Source organism: Notothenia rossii (assembly GCF_949606895.1).
Source record: "Notothenia rossii genome assembly, chromosome: 8".
Taxonomy (NCBI): domain Eukaryota; kingdom Metazoa; phylum Chordata; class Actinopteri; order Perciformes; family Nototheniidae; genus Notothenia; species Notothenia rossii.
The window spans coordinates 6,669,756-6,697,241 of NC_136906.1; the positions used below are offsets into that span (position 1 = coordinate 6,669,756).

The window sequence follows — 27,486 nt, forward strand, 5'->3', positions numbered from 1 at the left end:
TGTTTACAGTTCTGTGTACTTTCTTGTAAAATGTTTTAAATAGACAAACCAAAAAAAGTGCTCTGAATATCATGTCATATTTTATACATCATTTAATAAAACACAAACCAAAATCATTACAGAATATGTATTTCTGATGTTCTAGATGTTTTGGTGTGAAAGATAAATATTCTCAGACGTCTGCTGTGAAACAAGCACTGGATGTAGTTTCACTGTCTTGCAACAGAAAAGGAAATGTACATGGTAAATAATTTCGTCCAACTTTCTCAATCAATGAGCTTCCTTCAGGTGACATCTAAACATTAACGGACAGCTGTTCATAAAGTCAAGTCAAGAAGAATACATGCAATATCATTTATATGGATTCCTTACCATACGTTTTTATAATAGTATATAATATAAAAGGAGAAGGTATTGGTTGTGTGATAGATATAACAAAACGGTATAAGCCCATCCTATTTTTATTTTAAAAACATTTAATACACAAAATACACCCAAAACAGTTCCAGGTACAATTTATAGCCATTAGTTCTGCTAGAATGTCAGACTTTGATGCTCCCAATGCACATAGCTACATTAATATTCTCTTACATTTGTGAAACTGTGTCTGACCCACATAAAAAAAGAGAAGGGTGGCTTATGTATAGCACTTCTTTCACCACAACTAAACATCTTTAATGATATATAACAATAATACAAGGGATTTTACTTTCTTTTTAACAAAAATAGACTAAATAAACAGGTATCTTACTACAGCACTTTTATCATCAACATATAAGAGTCTACCTTTCAACATGCCTGATTTTTTCACCGCTGCTTGACTGTAACTCAAAGAAACCCAGCAGCGCTCATTCAGACTTTTCTACAAAGCCCGTTTCTTGACCGTTTTTGTACGGAGAGCTCCTCTCCTCACAGGTAGGTGCTCGGGTTGTCGGTGACGGCCAGGTGGAAGTACTCTGGCAAGCTGTTCCCCTGCAGGCTGCCGTTGGTTCCCCTCCGTTTGATTTTGGTGGAGAGGGTCTTCCTGTTCTTGAAGCCCTCGTTCCCAAGGCCACGGTTATCCAAACTGGACACGATCATCTCCGCCAGGTCCTGCTGCAGCCGCTGGAAGTTCTCCCTGATGCACAAAGTAAAGATAATTTTTTATTATAGATGCAAATGTATATAGACTTTCTGCAATACTTTTTTTTATTTGTTTTTGTATTTTATTATATATGTTATTTCTGCTTGACTACAGAAAGTCTTACATTGGGGTGGTTAATAATCCCATTAATATGATTTTTGTATTTATATAATATAATTGTTTATATTGATAATAATCATTAATAATAATAACAAATCTGACTAATATTTATTATTATTTAATTATTATTTAAAAAAGTATTATTATCTTAATCAACAATTTATATTCATGTGATTATTAACCACCCCTAATGTATGACTTGTTTGTGTAGGTTAATAATTATTACAGTATCATTATCATGTATTTATTGAGTACCTTTTATACAAGAGGTCAAAGTTTTTTCAAATGCAACACAATTAAGCCGGGGTAAACAGGCATGGAAAATAAGACATTAATAAGACAATAGATGCTTAAATAAGTGACATAAATAAAAATAAAAAACACCACAACAATAATAAAACATTAGAGAATTATTAAAAAGCATTTAGAAAATAATAATGATATTAATGATTAGCCAAATCAAATAAATTTGTGTTCAGCTCTAGTTAAGCATTTGTAATTGATTCTTCATTTGGGAAAATACCAGATTAATTGGGAAAACTGCACCCTTTGAATACAAATGAATTGTTTGAATTAATGTTTGTATACCTGATACTTCTGTTACAGTTCCATTAAGTCCCAACATTTCGACTAAACTCAGTGTTGTTATCTAGCTGTTTATATCAACAGTGAGCTGGAAGGAAATATCGGGCTTTGGGGGCAAAGTGTGTATCTTTCCGTATTAGTAGATAATTAAGTGTCAGCGTTTACATATAGATTAGATTTTACTCACGCTGTTGGCGGTGTTGGCAGGTTGTATTTTCCCCCGGTCACTCCTGTTAACCAGTAGGTCATCTCTTTGCCTTTACCCTGTAGGCCAGTCACATATTGACACAGGACATAAGAGTAGCACACAATATATTTACAGTTTACACTAGATACAAACAGCTGGATTCATTTAGAGTAAAAGCAAACCCCGCTAACCTTCAAGTACGTCTCGCCTCTTTGTTCATACTCAAAATTACAGTCTGTCCTCTGCAGGATGTTGATGGTGGACTGGCTGGAATGGATTCTCAGAGCTGGAAAGAAGAAGAATCATGAGAGTCAAACGCTCAGATCTCTTACGGTCATAAACCAACCATAATGTGACTGTTAACATGTGTGTGTGTAGGGGTTTGTCTTTATCACATTGTGGGGCTCGCACCTTGTTAGCACAGTCACAGTGCGGGGTCCTTCAACAATATCATGAAGAAAAGGGTGTGTGTGTGTGTGTGTGAGTGAGTGAGTGTTGATTCTTACGCAGGCCTGTGGACTCCATGCGTGACGCTGTGTTAACTGTATCTCCGAAAAGACAGTAGCGAGGCATCTTGTTCCCCACCACTCCTGCTGCACACGGTCCTACACACAAAACACACAAACAAGCATCAGTATCAGTGGTAAAAATGTAACCAAACTGTGACAGATGGTGTCGGATTTATCTTTGGCTAATCACTTATACTGTTCAACCACTAGATGTCAGTAAGTTTGCAAAATAAATGCAAATTGAAATATAAAGTTATGAGCTTACTTCTGGTTTGGACTTTAGTAAATAGTTGGCAGTGTACAAGTGTGTTATTGCCACATGTTGTTTTTATTACTCTAACATATACTATAACTTTTATTTTTGACACATAATCTATGATTTCTGAAAGATGTGTTTGATCTTTGTATGTAACTGCGCATTTACATTTATTTATTTTTAAAATATTTTATTTTGTTGCAATAAAGCAAAGACATACACAATATACAGTAAGTGGGTACCCAAAACCTTTACATGGCGTACAAGAGGGAAAAAAAGAAAAAAAGCTGGGTATTACAATTAGAATAGTCTAAAGCTGCCAGTCGACAGCATCGTAGACATAAACAAAAAGGCCAAGGGTAACCTAAACCCACTTACATTTAAAAAAGGTAAAGAAACATTGGGGAATGTGTGGGTGGAAATGAGAAATAGATAAATTACCTGAATGCACACCGATACGGATCCACAGAGGGATGCCGGGCAGGTGCTGCAACTCAAACGTCCCGACAAATGCCAGCATGTCCAGGGCCATGTGGGCGATGTCCACTGCGTGCCGGTCCCCGTTGCGTTTAGGCAAACCTGATGCAACCATGTATGCATCGCCTATTGTCTCAACCTGAGAGATAGAAAACAGATTTTAAAAGAAATAAACAAATAAAAAACAATGTATCCTTTAAAGGTCTCCTATTATGCTGTTTTTAGGCACATATTATCGGTCTCAGATATATAACAATATATAAAAACATGTTTCAGCCTTGTTAAAGAACTGCTGATCTGGGTCCTTAGCTTTAAAAAAAAAAAAAAAAGAAGAGGAAGAGGGGAAGCTAATGCCTGCTCAGAATTATACGAGGTTCTCAGCTAAATGCTGCCGTGATGAAATGCAATATCATGTTCTAAACCAATCAACGTTTATTTCTGAAACAGTATGGAGCTCAAATGCTTTATCTCTCGCAGGGTGAGTTCCTTTTTTTATTTCCTGCTTTTTTACACATGCTCTCCAGTACAGGTTAGCTCTGAGTGTTAGCGATGCTAATGTAAACACAGACCATATTACGTCCAAAACATGTCACGCATTGTTTCTGATTGCAACGTTTCTGATAGGGCCGTGGCAAGCAAGCCCACATTTCCGATTGTACGTCATATCGGACGCAAATCTGCATCAGCTCCGTTGTACCCCCGTTTTTAGAGATGTGGGTACGGAGGAAAAAATAATGGTTTTATTTTTTTACACTTTGTAAGTTCCCTGACACACCGGGGACAAATATTTATGTATAAAACCATTAAAAAGTGCATTTTACATGATAGGACACCTTTAAGACTAAATCTTAGTTCAACCTTCTAAGATAAAAAAGCATTAAATACAACAGTAACATCCTGCCTGAGACCCTTTTGAGTTTGACTTTTACCACTGATTGGTAAATAGTATGATAAAATGTATAACCTTGTAAACATCATGGCCGTCCAGGATGCTGTCGAAGTTCTTGTAGATGTCATTGAGCATGTCCACCACCTCCATGGGGGTGCTGTAGTGGCACAGCGTGGTGAATCCCACTATGTCGCTGAAGTAGATGGTCACCTCCTCGAACAGTTCAGGCTCCACTCGGCCCGTTTCCTTCAGTGAACGCACCACTGGGCTGAGGGGAGACACAGGGTACAATAATACAGTTCAGGCACTCTTGATATTATGAAGAAACAAAAATCTTTATTAATCCCCTAGGGAACAGATCAGATGACTGAGTCCTTTCGGTTCATATTATTCTTATGATAAGAATATCTTTGTTTACAGTTTTCCCCTATTATTTTTTATATTTTTTTATTTTTTGTGTGCTTCATTTTGTTTCTTACCTGAGGTTGAGGCAGGGTGGGGATGGGGGTTGTAATGTTTAAAATAGAAAACTGAAAGTGAGCATTATGTTTCTGTCACTTATTTATTCTCTAATTGTATATTTTGTGCTTTTAATGCAAATAGAGCATAAACATAAACTAAAATACTCAGAGGGTTTTTTCAGTATTAGCCCTTATATTATTTTATATTTCATCCTTAAACAAAAGACAAGATAAGAGGTACTTTATTGATCCCAATTTGGGAAATGTTTGCGTTGCAGCAGCATAAAAATCTCAAAATAGAATTAAAGCAGCATTAAAAAGTTGAAAATATACAGTAGGTCGTGAAGATACAAATTATATAAACTCTGACAATAAAACACTATTGAAGGGCTTTACACACAATATAAAGCAGGATATTATTTACATTAAGAGTGCAGGGAATCGAATATTAAATACAAAATAAATATAACATGTACAGTGTGAGTGCAGCTTTAAAATGGCAATAGACAACCTTTCCTAAACGAAAGATGACATCCCCTACAAAACATCATCAGATTCGCTCCAAACCTACCCAGGAAGTAGCATAAAGTTGAGGCGATCCGCTCGGTCCCTCTCAGCTTTGTACAGAGACGTTCTCTCCTCCACCAGATTCTCCAGAGTCCTTGAATACATCTGCAAGCGGCGGATCAGATTGTCCATGTACGTCTCTGTGGCCTGGTTATGCAGGTTACTGTGGAACATCATAACATTACAGCCCTAGCCAGTGAGGGGGGACATTGATATTATGCTTTATCCATCTTTTAATCAAAGTTACAGGCAGTATTGTGGCCATTCAGGCAGGGGTGGTTCTAGACCAATTTTACTGGGGGGGCCAGTTATTTCATGAGAGGGGCACAATAAAAGCGGGTTAAAAAGACAGACAGTATAAAATAATCGTGTAAAATAAACATAGAATACCGTAATTGTTTTATGTTTTTATAAAGTTTTTTGTTTTAGTACATTTAAGTTACAGTCCTTTGTTTCAGTAGTTTTTTTCATTTAGAGTATTTGTTTTAGTAACTTTAAGTGACAATTGAATTAAAAAACATTAACAGTATTTGCTTTTATATAAAGGTAATGAACAGTTTAATCTCCACTGTACATCCGGGTGTCTGATTGGATTTAGTTCAAATAAATCATAATATTGTAAACTCTTTTTTGGAGGGGGGCCACAGGGGGGTCCCTGGTCAGTGTTACGGGGGAACTGGCCCCTTTGCCCCCCCCCCCCCAGGACCGCCCCTGCATTCAGGCATGGCAGGACGAGTGCCGATTTAAGGACTGAGGATAAGTTAAGATAGGACGTTTAGGAATGCTTTAAGACTGATAGTATCTTATAAACTTAAAGGACCCATGTCATGCTTTTCCGGTTATTACCCGTCCCCTTGTGTGTTATGAAGGTTTTTATGCATGTAAACGGTCTGCAGAGTCACAAACCCTCAAAGTACACCCTGTAGCGAGTAAAACTCTAACACAGAAAATACCTCCCCAAAACGTCTCGTTGGAGATTTCTCATTTTCCAATGTTTTCTTCCTGGGTACTGTGACGTGGGGATACCCAGAGGCCACACCCTCTGCCAGCCTTTCACGAAACAAAGCTTCACAAACCTTTCAGCGATTCATGCCGGATATGTACAGCGTAGGGCACTGACGAGCGATGCTGTTCCTACTTTGTTTGGACCAGCGGGAGATTCGGGTACACAACCTGTAAGTATTCATTGTTGTTTGTGTATTTATGATGTTTAAAACAAACAAGGTATCTACCACTACTGTTTAAATGGGTAAACGTTTTTCGGGCTGCTACGTTGGGATCGCGGAGAAATGCTCTCCGCAGACCCATTCTCACAGCGTTATAAACTTTTTTCTAACTCAATATCAAGCCACACTTATTGTTTTTACTTCGGCTGTGAGTGTTTGTGAGTGTTCGCTTGTTCTCCTGTATCGCCCGAGACACCAACACGGAAAGCCTGTTTGCTCCTGCAGCAGCTCACAAGGCAACGAGCCTCTCAGCCAATCAGAGCACACTGGGCTCACAGGGAGGGGGGGGGCAGGAGCTCCAACAAGCCGTTTAGGACAGAGATTGAATACCTGGTGAATACACGTACTATACAGAGATGCTGTATGAGAAACCAATGTGAGTTTGGAAAATTGCACAGTATAAATCTATTTTAGTAGACCTCAACAATGGAATTATGATCAGTAGAAATGGCCATGACATGGGACCTTTAACACTTCATGCAATTCAATGGGACTCCCTGTTAGTTGAAAATGTACGCTAAAGGTCCCCCCACTGCGTTTGATAGTGACGCTAAGGGATCCTGGTGTGTGAGGAGCTCCACGGATTGGTCCATTTTGGTTCCCCGGAAGAAACAAATGGAAAAAGAGAAATTTCCAACGAGGAATTCTGGGGCAGCACAGACAGGTCTTTTCTGTGTTAGAGTTTTACTCGCTACAGGGTGTATTTTGAGGGTTTTGACTCTGCAGACCATTTACATGCATAAAAAGCTACATAACACACAAGGGGACGGGTAATAACCGGAAAATCATGACATGGGAGCTTTAAAATGAAAAAATCGAAGGGATGAGATTCTGACGTACCTGAATATTTTACCCAGAGTTAACTCTATTCTCTTAAAATCTGGCCGTCGCTCTGGGTCTTCATCCCAGCAGTTTTTTATCAGCATGTACAGCTGTATCCGGACAAAGAGAAAAAAGGAGGGAGGGTTTGGTCTTCTTTATTCAATTAAGTCCAAGCAGCTTTATTTTATAAACCGTCACCTGGACTGTTACTGTAAGAGCTTGTGTTTGGTGGCTCTCTTACCTCGATCTCTCTTTCTGACGCACCCTCAAAGATGAGGTCCGGTCTGAAGACGCTCATGATGCTGGGATGCTGCACTCTGTAGAGCTTCTCTAAAGGAATTTCATAACAATAATCAATGGGAGTGGGGGTGATCACTATGGTCACATTAATATCTCTGTTTGTCAGTGTATCCATTTTTGTTTATTTTGTTGTGTATTGCAGTTTGACGGTGTACCAAACGATCTGGGCCTACCTGCAGGATCAGAGCAGTTCTGTGTGTAGAACGGGGGTCGCCTCATAACGATCTCATGAGCAATGATGGCATAACTGTAGACGTCGCCTTTTTGAGAGACTCCATCTTTACGAAGATGCTCCGGGGACGTCCACACATCTAAGAAAGGAGAAAAGAGGTGAGTGGATGCTGACTTTATTTTTATTTTAAAGGTCCCCTATTATACTGTTTTTCATCAATATATTATAGGTCTCAGATATATATATAAAAAAAGTCTCTGAAGTCTTTGGCTCCAAATACCAAACAGATCATAGCAGCATCCTATAATCCCCTCTGTTTCAGCCCTGTTTCAAAAGTGCTGATTCTCTGTCTGTTACTTTAGAGGAAAATAAGGAGCCCCTCCCCACGCCCCTCTGAGAGATATTTGGTTAAAAAGAACACAATAGCCGCGTTCACATCAAGTACTTTGCCGTACTTAGTGCCCCGGCACTTATTACCCCCAGGGCACTTAGTACAGATCGCGTTCACACCGGAATAAATCCCTGAGGGAAGATTACGCAAATTAGCCGCTGACCTCACTTCGTCTTCTTCTGCTTTGGGTTTACTGGCAGGCCGCAAACCACTTCACAGCGTATACTGCCACCCGAAGTCCCCGTCCGGAAGTCCCCGGAGTTGGGGACTGGCTTCAGTAGAAGCTGCTGGGACTCCCAGCAGCTTATTACTTATTACTTATTGCTTATTACTGAAGCCTTCCGAGTAAATCGCCAGAACGCCGACACCTCCTCATCTCCACCGCTCCCATGTTTTATTTTGTGTTGCCATAATTTAGTCTCTCTGCGTTTGTGCACTGGGCGAATGCTAATGCTAATAATGTTAATGCGAGGACAATAAAATGGCAGCTCTACAAAACATTTCAGAGTTTTACGGGCCGTGGTTTGCAATTCACCCAGCCAATCAGAACTGGGGCACTTTTTTCCCCGAGGAAAGTACCATTACTCAGCAGGCACTACAAATGGGGGTAAAAGTTCCCGGCTTGAAGTACTCTTTTTGGTGTGAACGCGACATAAGGGGTACTAACGGAACTAAACGCGAAAAGTACGGGGAAAAATACTCCGGTGTGACGCGGCCAATGGTGCTCCAGGAGGAGATTCAGGTGATAAGGTGGGGGGGGGGGGGTTACCTTGGTTGGTGATTGGCTAATGGTTACACAAGACAAAATATCATTATGACATCATAAAGTGGCCAAAATCTGATCAGCTCGTTTTCAGACAGGTTTTTATATAAATGGATCAGGACAAAAAGTGAGCGAATCTTTTTCCTGAAACTTTCAGAATCTCTTTACACAGAGGGGACACATGGTTATGTATAAAAGACAGGAAAAAGTGGATTTTGCATAATAGGTGACCTTTATAGTCGACCTCAATGAGGATGAAACCGTTTTTCTCACCTCTGCCTGGACTCAGGATGGTGTGACAGCCAAAGTCAGTGATCTTCACCACCATGCGGTTGTCGACCACACAGTTGGTGGACTTGAGGCGACCGTGGACCTCGATGTTACTGGAGTGGAGATATGACATGCCCTAAAGAAGTTATAAAGCAAGGACCAAGATGGTTACACAGAGTTGGCATGTCTTGTATCCAGTGATAGAATCAGTACTCTGAGCTCTTACTTAGGTGAAAGTAGTAATACTGAAGTGTCTAAGTTCTGTTTACCAAGTAAAAGACCTGCATTCAAAAATCTAAAAGTCTAAAAGTATTGACTTCAAAGAACGCCTAGTGCATTAAACCATATATATTACATTTCTGAATTATGATTATTAATGCATCAAGGTGTTTATAACAGCAAGTAAAAGTGGAGCTTATTTGAATTACTTCATACTGTATACTGCTGCTTGATGTCTTAACCCAGGGGTCTGTAACCTTTTGAACCAAAAGAGCCATTTTGCCCCCTTTTCCAACAATTTGTTTTGTCTGGAGCCGCAAAACATGTTTGATAGCTTATAAAGTTGTATTTACTGTTATATCATAGACACAAACTACAGTTTTTTTGCATTTATTATTTATTACATTATATAACTGTTAACCTCTAATAAGAAACAAATAACTCTTATAAGGAGAATACAAAAGATACACAGGGCCTACTAAAAGTACAAGTATCTTAAAATTGTACAGAACTTGAGTAGTTCATTATATGCCACCACTTGTTGTATCACTTAACTCTCCTTGAAATGCATGAAGGTTAAGTAAAAGTACACATATTTTTATCCTAACACATTAAACTAAATAAATCAGGCCACTTGGAAGATATTGCAGAATAAAATTAGATAAAAGTGTGTTTCGTCTGACAGAAAATTCTGCGGAACTCGTATTTTTTCCCTTTTAGATCCAGTTTAGTGAATTACAAAACAAAAAAAACAGGCAATACCTTTGCTATGTCATACATGACTGATATCTTAAACTCCATGTCCATGAAGGTTTCATCTGGGTAGGAGATCCTGTCATTCAGAATGTACTGCGGCAGAAAAAAAGAGATAAATAAGTTCATTTTTTATCTCATTATGTGCATTTAACATCCTTTAAGTGCTCCTTAAACTGTGTCTCCATGACTTATCAAATGAACAGTAAAGTCATAAACCACATGTAGCCTACTGTAGTGATTTAACGTTGAGAAAAGTCAGATCAACATTGCACAAGAGTATACAATCCAAAGCAGTGCACCACCATTCACAAAGGAGGTCAAAAAGATTTAAAAAGGTAATAAAAGAGGAAGTTGAATGACAGAGAGATAATAAAAAGGAAGAAGATACAATAACAGTTACTATGACAACAAGACAAAACAAAATACACCTCTAAATCCACCAGGCTTATATATCTACATATAAGTCATGTGTATTTTTATAAATAAATGTAATAGTTATCTTTTGACAAATGGATCCTGAATTCTTTGACTCTTTTGTGGATTTTGCTGCTGATAAAATGTAGCTATAGAGCTCAAACTAAGGTATACAACCTGATACGACTATATGGAATCATGTTCAAGATATTTAATTAAAGAAGGCACATAGTTAAACTATATCAAATGTGTGGATCTCCAGAAAAATTATTTTACTTATGTTTTAGCGTTTGACATGAATCTAATGTCCTATTTTTGGTTTGTATAATTCTTTATGCCTTATTGTTGAATCCCTTTTAGCTGCATCCTGTAAATGAAAACTGCTGTACAAAAAACGCTTTATTATTATTCTATCAGGATATGATAAGCAGGGAAAGTAAGTGTGAGTGATGGTCTGCTCTTACCCTGAGTGAGCCCCTCTGACAGAGCTCAAACACTCCAAAAACGCCGTACTCAAACTTCACCGTGCCGTAGAACTTGGTCAGGTTGTAGTAATCTATCCGTAGCAGCTGAAACATGAAGATATGGAAGTGAGTAGAAAATTAAGGGGTTATAGGCAGCTAAAATGGCAGTCATGCATCATTTACAATAATAAAAATGCTCCCTCATTCACATTCTTCTGATTTATCATTAGGACAAAGATCAATATACAGTATTATGTTGAGCTACAAGTGGAGAAAAAGGTGCAGGTGGGTGAACCAAAAAGTGTTTAGTTTGATTAAAAAGAGGTATAATAAATTGGTGTCTTACAGTGTTTAGCTCAATCCTTTGGTCCTCTGTGAAGTCTCCGTCTGTTTGTTTCATCTCTTTCAGGATAACAGGCTAAAACATATAGAGGAATAAGACATATATTAACACTGAGTGAAAATACTTAATTGTTTCTTTGTTTTTACAAATCAAAATGGCTTTTGACCGTACCTTCTTGTCATAGCGGCCACGATGGTTGAAGAACGTGCTGTCTTTCCTCTTATCTTCATCGATCTGTTACATTCATGCACACACACATACATGTTTTGCTACAATTGTGAGGACCATCAACCCAAACTACGTTGTGAGGACCCCCCTTTCTGCTGAGGCCAGGAGGATGAAAATATAATTTGACCACAAGGTAGGGGTAGGAAATCAGAAAAATAACCCTAAATGTTTACAAAACTGTTGATCACAAACATGCAACTATCTAATTGTGTGTCCTTCTCTTACTGGACGTAGGAAACAGCTGATTGATGTTTACCTTCAGAGACACCTCCTTTTCATCCAGTGGACCAATCAGAAGCGGGTTTATGTGAGACCACTTCTTTTGCAAAAGACGCACTTTCCTGTTCTGTCTAACATTAAAAAACAAATAGTACATACAAACAGAATGAGGACGGGGGTAAAGAGGACACACAAATGCAAACATGAAGAAAACGCTGATTATGTTGGTGTTTCAGCTCAATGAAATCAATTCAAACTGGCCTTTGTTGCTCCACCGTCAATAACTTTATGTCACTGATTCAAATTTTTTTTTATTAGGAAATAATCTATCTTGTACTTAATGCAGCTAACTGATGATTTGTCTTGTCAAATTCAACTTTATTGATACAACATGTGTAAAACAGTCAAGTGTGTTGGCTGTTTACCTGTAGAAGATGAGAGCGATGGCCGTTACCGCGACAACACTGAGACTCAGAACGATCACAATCACATCCTGCATATCCAAACCTGGAAGCACACACAACGTGTTATGACCAAAAAGCATACAGTCATGTCATGAATACATTGCTGACAGTGAAATTACACTATATTTCTAACTTATATCTAAGAGACCTCAATAGGCACATTCACACCGCAGTACTTTTCCCACAAAGGTTCATGAGAACTCTTTAGTTCTCATGAACTCGGAATAAGTCCCTGGGGGAGGATTAGGCAAATGAAGCCGCTAACGTCACTTCTTCTTCTTCTGCTTTGGATGTACTGGCAGGCCGCAAACAACTTCACGGCGTATACTGCCACCCGAAGTCCCCGGCCGGAAGTCCCCGGAGTTGGGGACTGGCTTCAGTAGAAGCTGCTGGGACTCCCAGCAGATTCTACTGAAGCCTTCCGAGTAAATCGCCAGAACGCCGACACCTCCTCATCTCCACCGCTCCCTGTTTTCTTTTGTGTTGCCATAAGTTAGTCTCTCTGCGTTTGTGCGCTGGGCTAATGCTAATAATGCTAATGCGAGGATAATAAAATGGCGGCTTCACAAAACCTTTTGGGAGTTTTACGGGGCATGGTTTGCATTCCGCCCAGCCAATCAGAAATAGGAACCTTTTTCTCCCACGAAAGTCCCTGCTCTCTAGCAGGGACGGAAAAGGGGGTAAAAAGGTTCTGATTAACACATTTTTGTTCCGGCTCTTCGGAACTAAAGTGGGAAAAGTACTGCGGTGTGAACGCGGCTAATGATGTTATCAACCTTGCAGGAGAAAAGCTATTTGAGAAATGACTCAAACAGATACACACTGGAATTGAGAAAGCCTTTAATATAAGCCTTGGAAAATCTAGTCAATTTAAGGGTTTTCTTAAGTTTATTTAAAAAACAACTTGATCAAGATCTTGTTGATCTCTAGAATAAATTGGAATAATTTAAAAACGCTTGCACACTACCTCTACATCATTTTGTGTGTGTGTGTGTGTGTGTGTGTGTGTGTGTGTGTGTGTGTGTGTGTGTGTGTGTGTGTGTGTGTGTGTGTGTGTGTGTGTGTGTGTGTGTGTGTGTGTGTGTGTGTGTGTGTGTGTGTGTGTGTGTGTGTGTGTGTGTGTGTGTTACCATCTGGGGTTTTTGGCTTGTCATTAGGCAGGCGACCATGCCAGAGCAGGGTGGGGTTTTGGTCAATCACTATGGTTTTATTTCGTGAAGTGTCAAACAGTAACAGAGTTTCGTACTGGAGAAAAAGACCAAATACAAGTATTAAAAAAAAGATAAATAGGAGAAAAGGGTAAAGTAGTTGACTGATAAAGGCTGAATGGAAATCGCCTTACCATGCCAGTTTCAGTTGATGTGTAAATCATAGAGAAGTTAACATCTCTGTCACCGTACTCATCGATCACATAGTGTCCTCCCATACCTGTTGGAAGCAAATACACACAAACACATATACAAAAAAGACAATATTAGTTTTTTTCTGGAAATGCCATAGTTACAATATAATATTATGTAATTGATACCTTGCAAAAACAGCAATACTCGATTATCAAAACAGATGCCAATACATAATACACTAAATAGCATTTTCAATTCGCAGGAAGTTCTCGAAAACTCATGAAACTTAACATCAGAAGTGATGCAAGTTGTGCTATGGATCTCTAGCTCTGGCCTTGACGTTATCAAATAGTTCCCCTAACAGTTGTAGCCCCAACATTTAACTTTCATTTACATTTTTCAAAATTAGTAAGCAGTACAAGTGGAGATGTACTAGAAAACAGTCCACCATTTCACTTTGTCTGTAAGTTCTGTGGCACTTTTAAGCATTTACAGGCACTGTCTTTTAACAAACTCCACCTAGAAAAATATGAAAAATTGCAATATATAATCTCCAGAGCCTCAGACCATCCTGGATGTCTGGCTGTTGTAAAAGGACCAGTACCCTGACATGTTGAAGGATATGAAGGTCTGTTCATTACTTCCTGCAACCTAAATTAGTTTACAATTCAACTAATGTAGTATTAACGGTTGAATCTTGCTTTTACACAGGGGCAGAAGAACTGCAAAACTAGTATATTACATTTCTCCTGCATTACATTTCTGTCCCCCATTGTTTCTTCAAACCTCGAGTTGTCACTAATCATACACACCGTAAAAAGAGGTGTTTCCAAAAGGGTTGTCACTCAGAGGCACATCGTAGATTCTGTTATCGCGCTGACCCAGCATCGTCTCTCTGAGCACTTTGCCAAACAGCAAGGCCCCGTCATGATACCCAGCCACGTAGTCGTTAATCTGCCCATCAAATAGAAAAACTAACAATAACATCAAACAATTCGGTAACTTTTTTCCATTCGCAGTGTTTAGTAAAAACGCTGCTCACCGTGTCGTTGAATTTTGAGTGAGATCCAGAGGTGTAGTTCCTTGGTGGCAGAGTGACAACCACAACATCTTGCATGGCCTTTATAGATGTTGTGTTGAGGTAGTACTCCGGGCTACAGGAAGGTAAAGTAAGGTAAAGGGTGGTGTTAGAAAAATCTACGCGCATCCACATTAATGATCAGATATCGCCGTTTATTTAAAGAAAAACTGACAAAATACTAAACAAAACTCTAAACTCTTAAACAAAAGATTCGAAGCCATAAGAGGTATATCTTGGGTACATTTACTCATTCAGATTTCACAATGCGGTCTCTATCATGCGGTTAATAAATTGTTTGCCTTCCACACATCGTGAGCACCTGTCGTCTATTATAGGGCCAAAACCACGCCTATGTGACGACGTCACCATAATAATACATTGATGGTCGGCATCAATCAAAAACAATAATAATAATAATGATAATGCATTTTATTTATGGGCGCCTTTCAAAGCTCTCAAGGACACCTTACAGAGCATAACTAACACAAGACTTCAAAAACAAAGACTTAAAAACAAAGACTTAAAAACAACAATCAGTTTAGCAGAGTTAAGGTATTGAATACGCCAGTTTAAAAAGGTGTGTTTTCAGGCTGGATTTGAAGGTTGAGAGTGAGTCCATATTGCGGATGTCTTGTGGGAGAGAGTTCCAGAGACGGGGGGCAGAGTGGCTGAAGGCTCTTGACCCCATGGTGGTCACCCGGGCAGGAGGTACAGTGAGTTGGAAGGCAGAGGAGGATCGGAGAGCACGGGAGGGAGTGTAGATGTGAAGTAGCTCAATACATATAAATAATAAAACATCATATACAAAACATTCATGATATTTGATTAGAAATAGAAAAAAGATAGAAATACAAAATGGCTTCAACAGGTGGCATTGTGCTACATCTTTGCGTGCCGAAGAAAAAAGGTTTTACCATCAATTCAGAAGTCTTTTTTAACACATTACATTTAGCTGACGCTTTTATTCAAAGCGACTTACAATAAGTGCATTAGACCAAGAAGATACAAACTTGAAGAAAACAGAATCATATAAGTACATCAGGTTTAATAGAGCCAAACATTTCAAGTGCTACTCAACTAGCTTTAGATAAGCCAGCCCTTTATTAGTATATAAGTGCTTTGTTAGTAATTCTATCGCTCGAAGTGGAGTCGAAAGAGATGAGTTTTCAGTCTGCGCCGGAAGACATGTAAGCTTTCTGCTGTCCTGATGTCAATGGGGAGCTCATTCCACCATTTTGGAGCCAGGATAGCAAAGCCACGTATTTTTGCTGATGGGAACTTGGGTCCCCCTCGCAGTGCGGGTGCAGCGAGCCGTTTGGCCGATGCAGAGCGGAGTGCACGTGCTGGGGTGTACGGTTTAACCATGTCCTGGATGTAGGAAGGGCCAGATCCATTCGCAGCATGGTACGCAAGTACCAGTGTCTTGAAGTGGATTCTAGCAGTTACTGGAAGCCAGTGAAGGGAGCGGAGGAGCGGCGTGGTGTGGGAACATTTAGGAAGGTTGAAGACCAGACGAGCCGCTGCATTCTGGATGAGCTGCAGAGGTCGGATGGCACATGCAGGTAGACCAGCCAGGAGGGAGTTGCAGTAGTCTAGACGTGAGATGACGAGAGCCTGGACCAGAAGCTGCGTCGCTTTCTGGGTCAGCTGGGGACGTATCCTCCTGATGTTGTAAAGCGTGTATCTGCAGCAGCGGGTTGTGGCAGCGATGTTTGCAGTGAAGGACAGTTTGTTATCTAGGATCACAACCAGATTCCTTGCAGTCTGAGTCGGGGAAACAACAGAGGGGCCAACACTGAACATACAGTACTCATGAAGTAGATGTGCTTACTTGTAAATATCGATGAGAATGAACATGATGTCCGGATCGATCGGGCCCATCTTCCCCTTTATTGAAATAACGTCGTCAGGGCTCCCACATAGGATGACAACTGAGATAAATAAACCAGTTTCATTATGACAGAAAGGGTATGTTTAAGCTTTACACATGTGAATTTAGGGGTAGCAAATAAGGACACTGCCTCAAAATGTCCCTTAAATGTCTCAATCTCATGAATATCCTGACTTGTCTTTGCAATCCTTGTCACTAGAAGTGTTTTTTACCGTTTATGTTCTTGTTAAATCTTGCTAAACCATACATAGGGAAGTATTTACACATCCTTCAATTAATCTGTAGGGGATTTTTTACATTTTTCTTTGAGGTCGACATTTGGTTTGCAAGTTTTGTTGAATCTCAGGCGGAAATACTTCATGCATTACGGTGTAACTTTAACAATTACTCACTGTTGCTGTGTCTTTTCTTAGCGTTAAGTGCTTTCTTCAGTTCTACCTCTCCACGCAGCATCTCTCTGGCTGTCTGTGAGGCAAACCTGGCAGAGGGAGCTTCCAATGCATTGATATACCTGTGATAAAAGCAAGGAGGCAAAATTAAAAAGATGTACACATGCTGCAGCGTTGAATGATCCGACAAAAGTCAATCTGATAAACTGTTTTCCCACCAGAAGCAGTCCTCAGATTGGTTGATGGGTTTCTTGTAGACATAGACTTGCTCCCAAGGATACTTAAAATCCAACGTTTCCTTCAGGAAGTTGATGAAAAAGTCCGCGATCTTGCGAGCCGGAGGCAGAATTCGGGTCAGTTTGGGTTTATAGTCACAGGAGAGGCCGAAGCTCCCAGCTGAGATGACGGGAATGCTCAGGCTCAAACCAATCTCATCACTGAGGTGGATAACAGGAGGGGGGTTTAAAAGTAAAACATCAAAAAAGTTCTTTGATGGTGGATAATCAAAAAGAAACAGAGTCATACTCACTCCACTAACTGGAAGGTGGCATAAGTGCAAGAAGGCCCCAGCATGACGCATCCAACTTCACCCATATTCTGCAGAAAGATACATAATTCTGTCATCAAAAAGGCCTTATAAGTGATGTCACTATGTTACAGATGTAATCAAAGGAGTCCAATGGAGGAGTTTCACGGACACTTTGGGATTTTAGCCTTTGCAGACCATTTAAATACACAAAAACCTATAGAACAAACTACAGGTAAAGGAAAACCCCCAAAAACATATATATCACCACAAAACTTCCCCAGTTACAGTAAGAGAGTCACACCTTCCTAGCAGCCTTACAGTAAGTAACCTTCCTTGAAATAGTTTGACTAAATTACTAATTAATCATTTTGCATTTAAGTTAATCATGTCATGTCATGAAGCAATAGTCACTTAACTGTGCCAGCTAGAGACTAATCTAGAGATGATAAACTGTCGTATCACAAAAAGGGAACTTGTTATCGAGCACTAAGCCACAGCCTCCAGTATGAACACAGCAAAGTTTAATCCCTTGATCTTATCACCATCAACAGTAGCTCACTTTTTAACAATGAGATTTTCCAAGGACGAAGAGGACAACGGTAAAAGGAAACACAGAATAAGAGATTGAGGTTCTGGTTTCTTGTTTTCAGGTACCAAATTGTCCTTGCAACATTTTTAAATCTCTCAGTGAGTCTTTACCTTTAAGCGTTTTTACTGCAGAAACGTATAATAAATGGCCTCAATGAATGCACCAAAAAACAACTTCTAATACTCTTAAAGGTCACCTATTATGCAAAATCCACTTCGTCATGTCTCTTCTACATCAACATGTGTCCCCTCTGTGGAAAGAGACTCTGAACGTTTCAGGAACAAAGATTCTCTCTCTTTTTGTCCTGATCCATTTCTATAAAAACCTGTCTGAAAATGAGCTGATCAGATTTTGGCCACTTTATGATGTCATAACAATGTTTTGTCTTGTGTAACCATTAGCCAATCACCAACCAAGGTAACCCCCCCCCCCCCCCCCACCACCTTATCACCTGAATCTCCACCTAGAGCACCATTGAGTTATTTTTAACCAAATGTCTCTCAGAGGGGCGTGGGGAGGGGCTCCTTATTTTCATCTAAACTAACAGACAGAGAATCAGTACTTTGAAACAGGGCTGAAACAGAGGGGATTATGGGTAATGCTGCAATGATCTGTTTGGTTTTTGGAGACAAACTCTTCAGAGACATGTTCTGTATATATCTGAGACCTAAAATATATGAATGAAAAACAGTATAATAAGGGACCTTTAATGCATCTCATCCTTGGTATTCAACAGTCGAATTTGACATCTTTTGACCACTCACATGCAGTAATTTGAGTATCGCCACCCCCTCACAGGTGCTGCTGCCACAGCCCTGCCGGTTGTACACAGTGGTGTTAAACCCGTTGTAGTTTGCTGTCAACGTGAAGTTTAAACCTTGGGGAATGGAAAGAAGATAAGAGTGATTAATATTCAATTTGAACTCATTAATCTCTTACGGCCATCAAGATTAAATTACCCTGAATCAAGCTGCCACTGGTCCAAATACCACCTTTGATTTGTCCCAATCAACAATTTCTTAAAATGACATTTACAGCATCAGCGAGAAATAATATATTAGTTTAATTTGATGGTAAGAAGACTAGCCGATGACCTTATTTTTGGTATGAATTTCACACATTGTCTGGCTTATTTCAGCAACTTGGGTACTACCAATAACAAACCAAATATTTTAAAGGAAGTTTCTTAAATTTAGGAGAGATTCCCTTGAGACACTTTTTATCCTAGCTAAGCACAAATGATAACAGCTAGCTTCAGTTAGAAACAAATATTTGATAGACAGCTTCACCACTGATTTATTTATATGTTTACATGTATTCTTTCAATGTGCAAGCCAGGCGCAAAAATATCCAAGTAATAATAATAATAATAACTTGAATTTATATAGTAAATATCCAAGTAAGAATAAGTTATAGCGAATGTAACCGCGGCCGCGCAAACGGCCTAAAGTTTAGCTGTTCTACTGATCAAATTTGCCCTTTAACTCAAATTGATCAAACAGCAAAAACTCCACAGATTCAATTTAAAGAAACGATACAGTTGGCAGTCAACAAAAAGGCCTAAAACGAGGATTTTCTCCCAAGAGTATTAGTGTTTTTATTATCTCAATGAATCTTATTCAATGAATTGATGTACTGTTGTGCTTTGTGTCTTTTGTTGAGGGATCCAGCCCCCCTGACGTGAGCGGCAGCCTTGGGAGTTGGGATTCAGCAGTGTGAGGCCCTCACGTGCACTTCACTGCCCCTTAAGTGTGTGTGTGTTTAGTTAATTTTGCACCTTTCTTAATGTGTCACTTTCTTTTCAGTTGCTGTGTCTGTACAGGGCACGTGTGAGTGAGTGGCGGTGAGTAATATTTAGATTTGACCTGCTTGTTTCCCCCTCCCAACATTAACTGTCTGCGCTTATTTAGTCGTTTTTTATACGCTGGATACCATTTTAAATAGCATAGTACGAATTCATAATAAATTGTTATTGTTTTTACTGGTTAAAGTATTGTTTGTAAATGTGTCTGATATTGATAATAAATGTAATACTCTTGGGAGAAAATCCTTGTCTTAAGTCTTTTTGTTGACTGCCAACTTTATCGTGTTTCTTTAAATTGAATCTGTGGAGTTTCTGCTGTTTGATCAAGTTGAGTTAGAGGGCAACTTTGATCAGTAGAACAGCTAGACTTTAGGCCGTGTGCGCGGCCGCGGTTACACAAATAAAAACGACTCATTATCTAATAAAATATGTGTTAATTATAATTCATGACTCAAAAGCCAGGTTCAAAATACTTGTTTTATTTTGTTTACATTTTAAAGTCAGGTTTCAAGGTTTTTATAGAGGGAATTCTCAATGCACATGGTTGGGTACCAAACCAAACCTCCTTACCTTTGCGTATCACGTGTCCATAGTACTGAAATTATGTGAAGCACTGATTATCATTGAATGTCAGGTCACTATTTATTCCTTGATCAAAATGTTCTTTATTTAAATCAAAATGTTTCTAGCATTTGCCTATTTTATCTAGCTAGTTCTTGAGTTATTGTACAGCTACTTGTTACTAGCTACTAGTTGAGACAAATCAAGTTTAGGTTTCTCAAAGTTCTGACTCAAAAAAGGTATTCTTTGGTGTTCAGGACCAAAGTCAGTACAAATCAGCACTAATACGGAAATATCTCAAATGTTGCACAAAACCAATGTCCCTGCCTTGGCCCCATGTTCAAATCTTCTAGAAAACATCTTGTTACATCGACTACATGTCCTAAAGTATTTGTGAAATGTAAATAACTCCATTCTAAATTTAATTTAAAAGCCTAATAATGTTATGAGTCCATTTAAAAGGTTATTTATCTGTAAAAAGTTTCATCCAGCAAATACTATATGGACAAGTAAAATGACATCTAAAGTAAACAATTAATCCAAATCAGATCTTTTATGAACAAATAAGTTAATAAACAAAACAATTTGGGCCTGATTTTAGTTTTAAATTAAGTTATTTTATTATTTACTCAACAGTTGATGCCTTATCACTCAACAGTATGCAGAGGAACTAGTTAATACATTCATAAGCAGCCACCTTGACTTCTGTTTGAATGGTTTTCCAGTAGCTGCTATCACTTCCAGGTTTAAAGCTGATGTCCAGCGATATAACTCTCCTCATAAAATGTAAATTCCTTCTGACAGTCATGATTGATTCTTTATTATTAGGTTTAATCATTTTGGCTGCTCCAGATTGAATCAAATGATTTTTCTCTGTAAGATTCATTCAGCCTTTCATAGGGTTAGGGTTAGGGTCGGTCCATACCATGTTTAATGTTCTCCTGCCTGTCCTCTTCGATGGCTGCTTCCAAAGCACTCTGCACAAACTTCCGACTCCATCCATAAGTGTCGTCCTCCAGAAGCACAACATTCATGGTGAACTCACGCTTTGATGACAAACACTCCTCCAGCATCTTGTTGGCGACCACCGCCATTACTAACATTCCCAGGTAGGGTAAACTGTGTGAGCTGTACATCTTGTTCCTTGAGTTTTTACGGTCTTATCCACCGTGTCTACATGACAAACAGTATATATCAACCTGTTCAGATAAAAAAGGTAGGTTGAAGGTAGGTTTTTACATTAGTCCGACGGAAAATATCCTCTCCATTGACGAAATGGTTCCAGAAACAGACGTGAACTCTTTTGCAGAAGTCTTGATTGTCCAGTCTCCAGAAGAAAAGAAACTTTGATTGAGATCCAACCACTTTTACTACGAAAGACACTTGCTGTCTTAACACCAGTTGTTCCTTCAGTGTGAGCCTGAGATCAATCAACTTCCACCTTGCTACAGGCTGGTCTACCTGCCCTCCATACGTTAATGAACAACAGCCAAGTGACAGTCGGTGCATCAGTCAGAGGGAGGGAGGGCAGGTAAGCTCTCACACTCCATCTGGACTCACTAAGAAACTTATAATGATCATAATTCAATGTGTTTGTAAGAATTTGTTTGACATCTCCTGTCTGATAAGAACAAAAATGATCACAAATACCATTTGTCCGTAATTTTCCATAATTTAAAGAATTAAAACACAAGCATCTTTGCCGGCTATTATTTATTATTATTTATAAAAGTGTATTATTAATTGCAGTCATGATTTGTCAACCGGTAATGAACTCTATATGTGACATATTCAATATTTTGACTTTTTTTTGCCAATCTGTTGTGTTCAGAGAGTCTTTGTTCAAAGCAGAGGCGGGGGAAAGCTCACATAGGGTGAGGGGCAAAGGTGACAGGAGGCCATAAAAGTGAAGGCTTGTGTGGAGCTGATAAATAGTGTCTGCTATAAAAGCAGGGTGGATTTAGCCAATAAAAGCGTTGGCCAAGCTGGTCATAAACCAGTGTCATCTCATTTGGAGAAAAGCAGCTTTAATCCTTCCAACACTAAACCAAAAACATAATATGGCTCTGCTGCTCCTACTTATTTCACATTGTAAAAAGAATAATTGAGTCACACCATTGCACTGTTTACATTGTCCTGATAAAGCTTTGACCAATTGTGCTGCAGCTTACTTTCTGCTGCAGTATCTCACCAAATAAGCATCTGAATATAGTCACCAACAAATGCACTATTTACTTCTGTTTGAGAAATGTTTGGTAAAAACCATGCTGCCTAACTGCTTTACAAAATCAACTTAGCATTCATTTGTGTTTATACACTTATTGGCAGTTTTTTGCCATGCTAGCAACATGGCTACATGGACGCCAATAGAGTGGTGCAGGAATAAGTCCTAACCTAACCTGGATATGAGTTAGCATATTAGATCATCTAGTTCCCTTGTAACAAAGTCATTTAAGTTAGTAATAAGGTCTGTGGTTAACACAAGCTAAAAAGATGTTCACGTGTTGTTCTTTGTCATAAAATACCTCAGTAAATACCCCGCTGGTGAACATCTAAAGCTTTTTTTAAAACAGTTATGCTAACAAGTGTCTAATGGCGCATTTCCACTACAGCGAGGAGCGCGGTTTAAGCGTGCCGTGCCATGCAAGGCCCATTTTTGGTTGCGTTTCCACTAGGCGTAGTACCGGCTAGCGGGTACTATTTCACAGTTTTTCTGGCCCCATAAAATCGAGGTTCTTAGCGGGCCAACAACCAGGCTGAGTCGGGCTGAGTATGCTAAACTAGAGAAAGAGAATCGCTGGCAAGGGGGCTAAAACAAAATGAACATATTTGACCGTGATTTAATTGTAATACACATTTCAAAATGATGCCGGTTAGTAAAAACCATGAATTAATGCTTGGACAAGTCTGCAGACAGACGGCAGCCGAAAAACCTTTTAAAATGCGTGTTTTCTAAATGGAGATCGGCTAAGCTAACGCAGTATATGGTCCGACCGTCCACACTCACAACAACGGCATCAACAGACATAAATAAACCAGCAACTGTATTCGCCATGACAGACAGTCTGTGGTTTGTACTTGTTTAACTTGTGTCTAGTTTCTGAATAGATATGAGGAGCTGTGAGCTCTGAGGGCAAACAGCTAACGGCTAACAGCTAACGGCTGATATTGTTTTTCTGTGGTTCGGATTGAAGATGACGTCACGGCTCCGTCTACACTGCGTTACTATAGTTACTGCCCCAGCTACTAAACTGTAATGGAAACGCAGCATAAAGTGAGCCTGTCCTAACAAGGCCTAACTATACCGTACTAAGCAGAGTGAGACCCTGCAATGGAAATGCGCCATAAGTGAGACTACTAAGCGTTACTACCATGCATAAAATTAGCCGCTTTTAGCTTAGCAGTGGTGACGAGTAAGTATCATTAACGTGTGTTTGCTTGAGGTATTATTCTTGCAAAACACCAAAATCCAATAGAAAAGTCATTTTGCTTTTATCAAGTGACTTTTTGCTATGCTAACTTCCGGGTCTTTGCCATTGTCACACATCTTATACGCGCTGTATTGCCCATCCTAAATCTTGCTGGTGTCAAACTCTTTATCGCACCATTGAACTGTCTTTCTCACACAGTTTTATGCTCTCTGGAAATTAAATGAACGCTCTGCTGCGTACAGTATATGGAGAAAAACATATGAAAGTTCGTAGTGTGCTTTTTCATTTCCTCCAATAAAGTCGCAATTAACACCAGAACCCATTAAATTGCTACGCCGTGTGACTCTACACACAACACATACTATGTTTATACATATTTGTACAATATTTCCAACCTAAACTCCTGTCTTTCCAGTACAGTGCATCATCCCTCAGCTTCCTTACAGGGTTGTAAACGTCTTAAACAAACACACACGTATGACGTCGTAATAGCACGGTTGGCTTGGGGCACACAGCCATTTACTCCCATTACCTTGTCAGGTGAAGAGGCTTTCCCTCCCAACACACCCTGGCATTTTATCAGGCAGAGGAAATGGTAACGTGTTAAGAGGAACAAGACCCTTAGTTTTATTGTGTCATCATGATGGCTGTTTGATAGCAACTGAACGCTGTTAACAATGCTTATTATCGTTAGTCGGGGGAAAAAAGGGTGCAACTGAGCACTTGTTGGCCTAACACACACACACACACACACACACACACACACACACACACACACACACACACACACACACACACACAAACATGCATACACTTATACATATCAAAGAAGAGGCTGAGGTAAGAAGAAGTACTTGTTAAGCATAAACTCAATTTATTCATGTGAGCAAATCTTAACCTTACAATGTAAACATTTAAAAGTTAGGACAAATCAAATGTTAAGGCAACTTTCTGTCTAACTTTAAGTCTTGAGTTCTACACACACAAAGTAAAAAGGTTGTGCCATAAGAATAACAAATGTGCCTACTTTAGCTACAAAAACTGTACAACTGCAACTAGGGTAACAAGAGGTGCAGCGAGAGGAGATTGCATTATTCCACTCAGAAAAAGTGATTTCAGTCAGTCTTCATTTTCTCTTAAAGCTGCTCAGCAATGGAACTCAATCCCACCTCCAATCCGAGACCAGACCACATTCACTTTATTTAAATCAAAACTCAAAATATGGTTAGTGAGGAATCAGCTCCGCCAACACTGACCCAATCTTCTGCTCCTTACAACCCACTGCCTGTGTTTTAACATGTTCTTTTGTTTTGTTTTGTTTTATTTCTTTTGTTTTAATGTTCTGTATTTTTTAATGTTTTATTTAAGTATCCCAGTAATGTCTGTTGCATGTTTTAAATGTATTGTATTTACTTGTTTAAAATGAAATGTGTTTTATGTTGACTTTTAAAATCTGTCCAGAGACTAGATGAAAAATAGCCTCTTGGCTACTCTGGCACATTTACAGAACTGTTCATTAATGTGCACTGTCCCTGTTAAATAAATGAATAAATAAAATTAAAATAAATACTATTATTCAGATTAAGGATGTAACGTCGGTGCTTCGTCTGCAACATTTTCCCTCTTGGAAGGCAGCGTTAGCTAGCTAATGTTCAAGGTGGCAAACGATTCAGTAAAAACCAGAATACGGTGCCCCTTCAACCAGTAATCAACACAACCAACTGAATAATTTGCATGCAATTACTGTAATGCTAATTACAATTGAGTTTCGATGCAATATTCAAACAAGGTTCTCACTTTTAGGAAGAAGAAGTCCAGTTGAGAAGAGAGGAGATTGCTGCACATGTGGGAAATACAAGAGGCCCCTGCATAATTCCATTGGAGACCCCATTCTTTGGCAAAGCAAGATCAAAGAACATGGTTTTAATCTCAAACCTATAAATGTGAGTTTTGCCAACCTAACTTGTGAAATTAGACAAACTTTACAGAAAAAACTTGGTAATGATAGTTGAGATTTTGATGTAGTCAAATCAGGCCAACAGCGTTATTTTTTTTACAGTGTACTGAGTCACAACCCCTTAGCCTAAAACAAACTCAGACCATGTTAAACCCAAGGAAATGTATTTCAAAGATCCATAAAAGGGATCCAATAAAATGGCTGAATTAAAGTGTTTAAAAATATGCTTACTTCAGTATTTATTGTTGCCATAAAACAAGGCCATTATTAATTTCATTGCATGTCTCAATGTCCATGTGATACATCTGGGCAAGTAGAAGAAGAATATACATGTTGTATGGTCAAACTGGGAAAAATATTAATATTTACATTCTTTTTGTGTGTCTTTTTTACAATTTCAGTCATTCTGACATTACTATAGAACGAAACTTTGAGGAAAAAACAAGCACATTTTTTATTTGTGTTATCTGGATTGTTGGACCTCTCAAACTGGAAACATTTATCCATTTGAGTCTGAAAACTATAAGGACACTAAGTACCAAAGAAGCAAAAAAACCCATGAACAAGGGCAATGATATGAATAGTGTTAATCCGAACACAAGTCCCCAAAAAGCCAATTTGTATTCTTGTTAAGCTGTTAAAGGTAATAACTGAGCTTTTTCTGCAAACAAAACTTTTAAAGAGCTGTTTTAAAAGATTAACATATAGGAACAAATGAGTCTGGGGGCAAAGTGACAATTTGAGGAATTCAAGAGTTTGAAGAAGGATTAGCTAATGGACTCGCGAGATGTGTTGACAATAACACTTTTTTTAAACAAAAGCCTTATCCACTTGAGTAAAGGTTAAAGCTATGAGACCCCGTTTGCTAGAGTCAGAGCAAACCTGGGGATTGAAGTCAGATAAAGAAGCATGCTCATTATTTAAGAAGCTAATCATTAAACTCTTTGCGATAAGGCAATCATTCCCCTCGGTTCCTCCCTCATACTATTCGGCCATATTGATTGGCATCTTACTAATAAACCTTGCACATAACTGTCTGACCTCAATGACACCAAATTCGTTAGCTTTCCGCACTCTAAACTCAGACAAAAAGACCAAAAGCTCTGATAGCATGGTCAAAATACACCCAAAAATACAGGTAACCTAAAAATGCCAAGAAACAATACCCTACCTCTTGTTTAACCTCAGCCCTATTCAGGGGTGATTTATGATTGCTGTGAAAGGCAGAAAAGATAAACTTGCAGGTGATTTATGGTGCCAGTATTAAGCTGGTCACCTGTTGCAAAATTGCCCTCGTCAATAATTCCTGTGAACTGTTTCATCACATGTTACTGAAGAAGTCCATCTTATGTTCTTGAGAATAGATTTGCTTTGTTTCGTTAACAAGTTAGGACACCAAATCACACAACGAGGATAAGATGATGAATCCTTATTTCCCAATACGTAAAAACCCACAAATCAAGGTGACTAACAGTTCCACTTTTCCTGTAATCCATATTTTTGTTATTATTTACTTTCAGTTTTAGTATGAATCTTAAATCAGGATTCATGTTTAGGTATACTTGAACTATACTGAACATCTTTTGTCCGACAAAGCTTTTGTTCTAGTTTTGAATTGTTTATAAATCGAAATGCATTTCAACATTTTGCAATACTAACCGTACATGTAATTTTAGCTTACGCTTT

The 27,486-nt window shown here is 39.0% G+C and overlaps 1 protein-coding gene across 2 annotated transcripts; it reads right to left on the minus strand.

Moving 5' to 3' along the window:
• Positions 1–74: 74 nt before the first annotated feature.
• On the minus strand, positions 75–25,749 carry gucy2ca (guanylate cyclase 2Ca). Of its 2 annotated transcripts, none has more exons than XM_079642242.1 (27): positions 25,641–25,749; positions 18,812–18,924; positions 17,459–17,526; positions 17,148–17,366; positions 16,933–17,051; positions 16,481–16,580; positions 14,611–14,722; positions 14,381–14,522; positions 13,568–13,653; positions 13,356–13,470; positions 12,187–12,268; positions 11,799–11,892; positions 11,486–11,548; positions 11,318–11,389; positions 10,972–11,076; positions 10,100–10,186; positions 9,122–9,254; positions 7,696–7,833; positions 7,464–7,552; positions 7,241–7,332; positions 5,179–5,337; positions 4,222–4,414; positions 3,222–3,396; positions 2,522–2,620; positions 2,207–2,301; positions 2,016–2,092; positions 75–1,117 (listed from the first exon to the last, which is right to left on the minus strand). In XM_079642242.1, exons 1-27 carry the CDS (start codon positions 25,732–25,734, stop codon positions 910–912), a joined length of 3,129 nt encoding a protein of 1,042 aa, XP_079498368.1. In that variant the 5' UTR covers positions 25,735–25,749; the 3' UTR covers positions 75–909. The 2 variants fall into 2 exon arrangements, with proteins under 2 accessions (XP_079498368.1, XP_079498367.1); XM_079642241.1 differs by lacking the exon at positions 25,641–25,749 and adding an exon at positions 21,338–21,859.
• Positions 25,750–27,486: the final 1,737 nt, after the last annotated feature.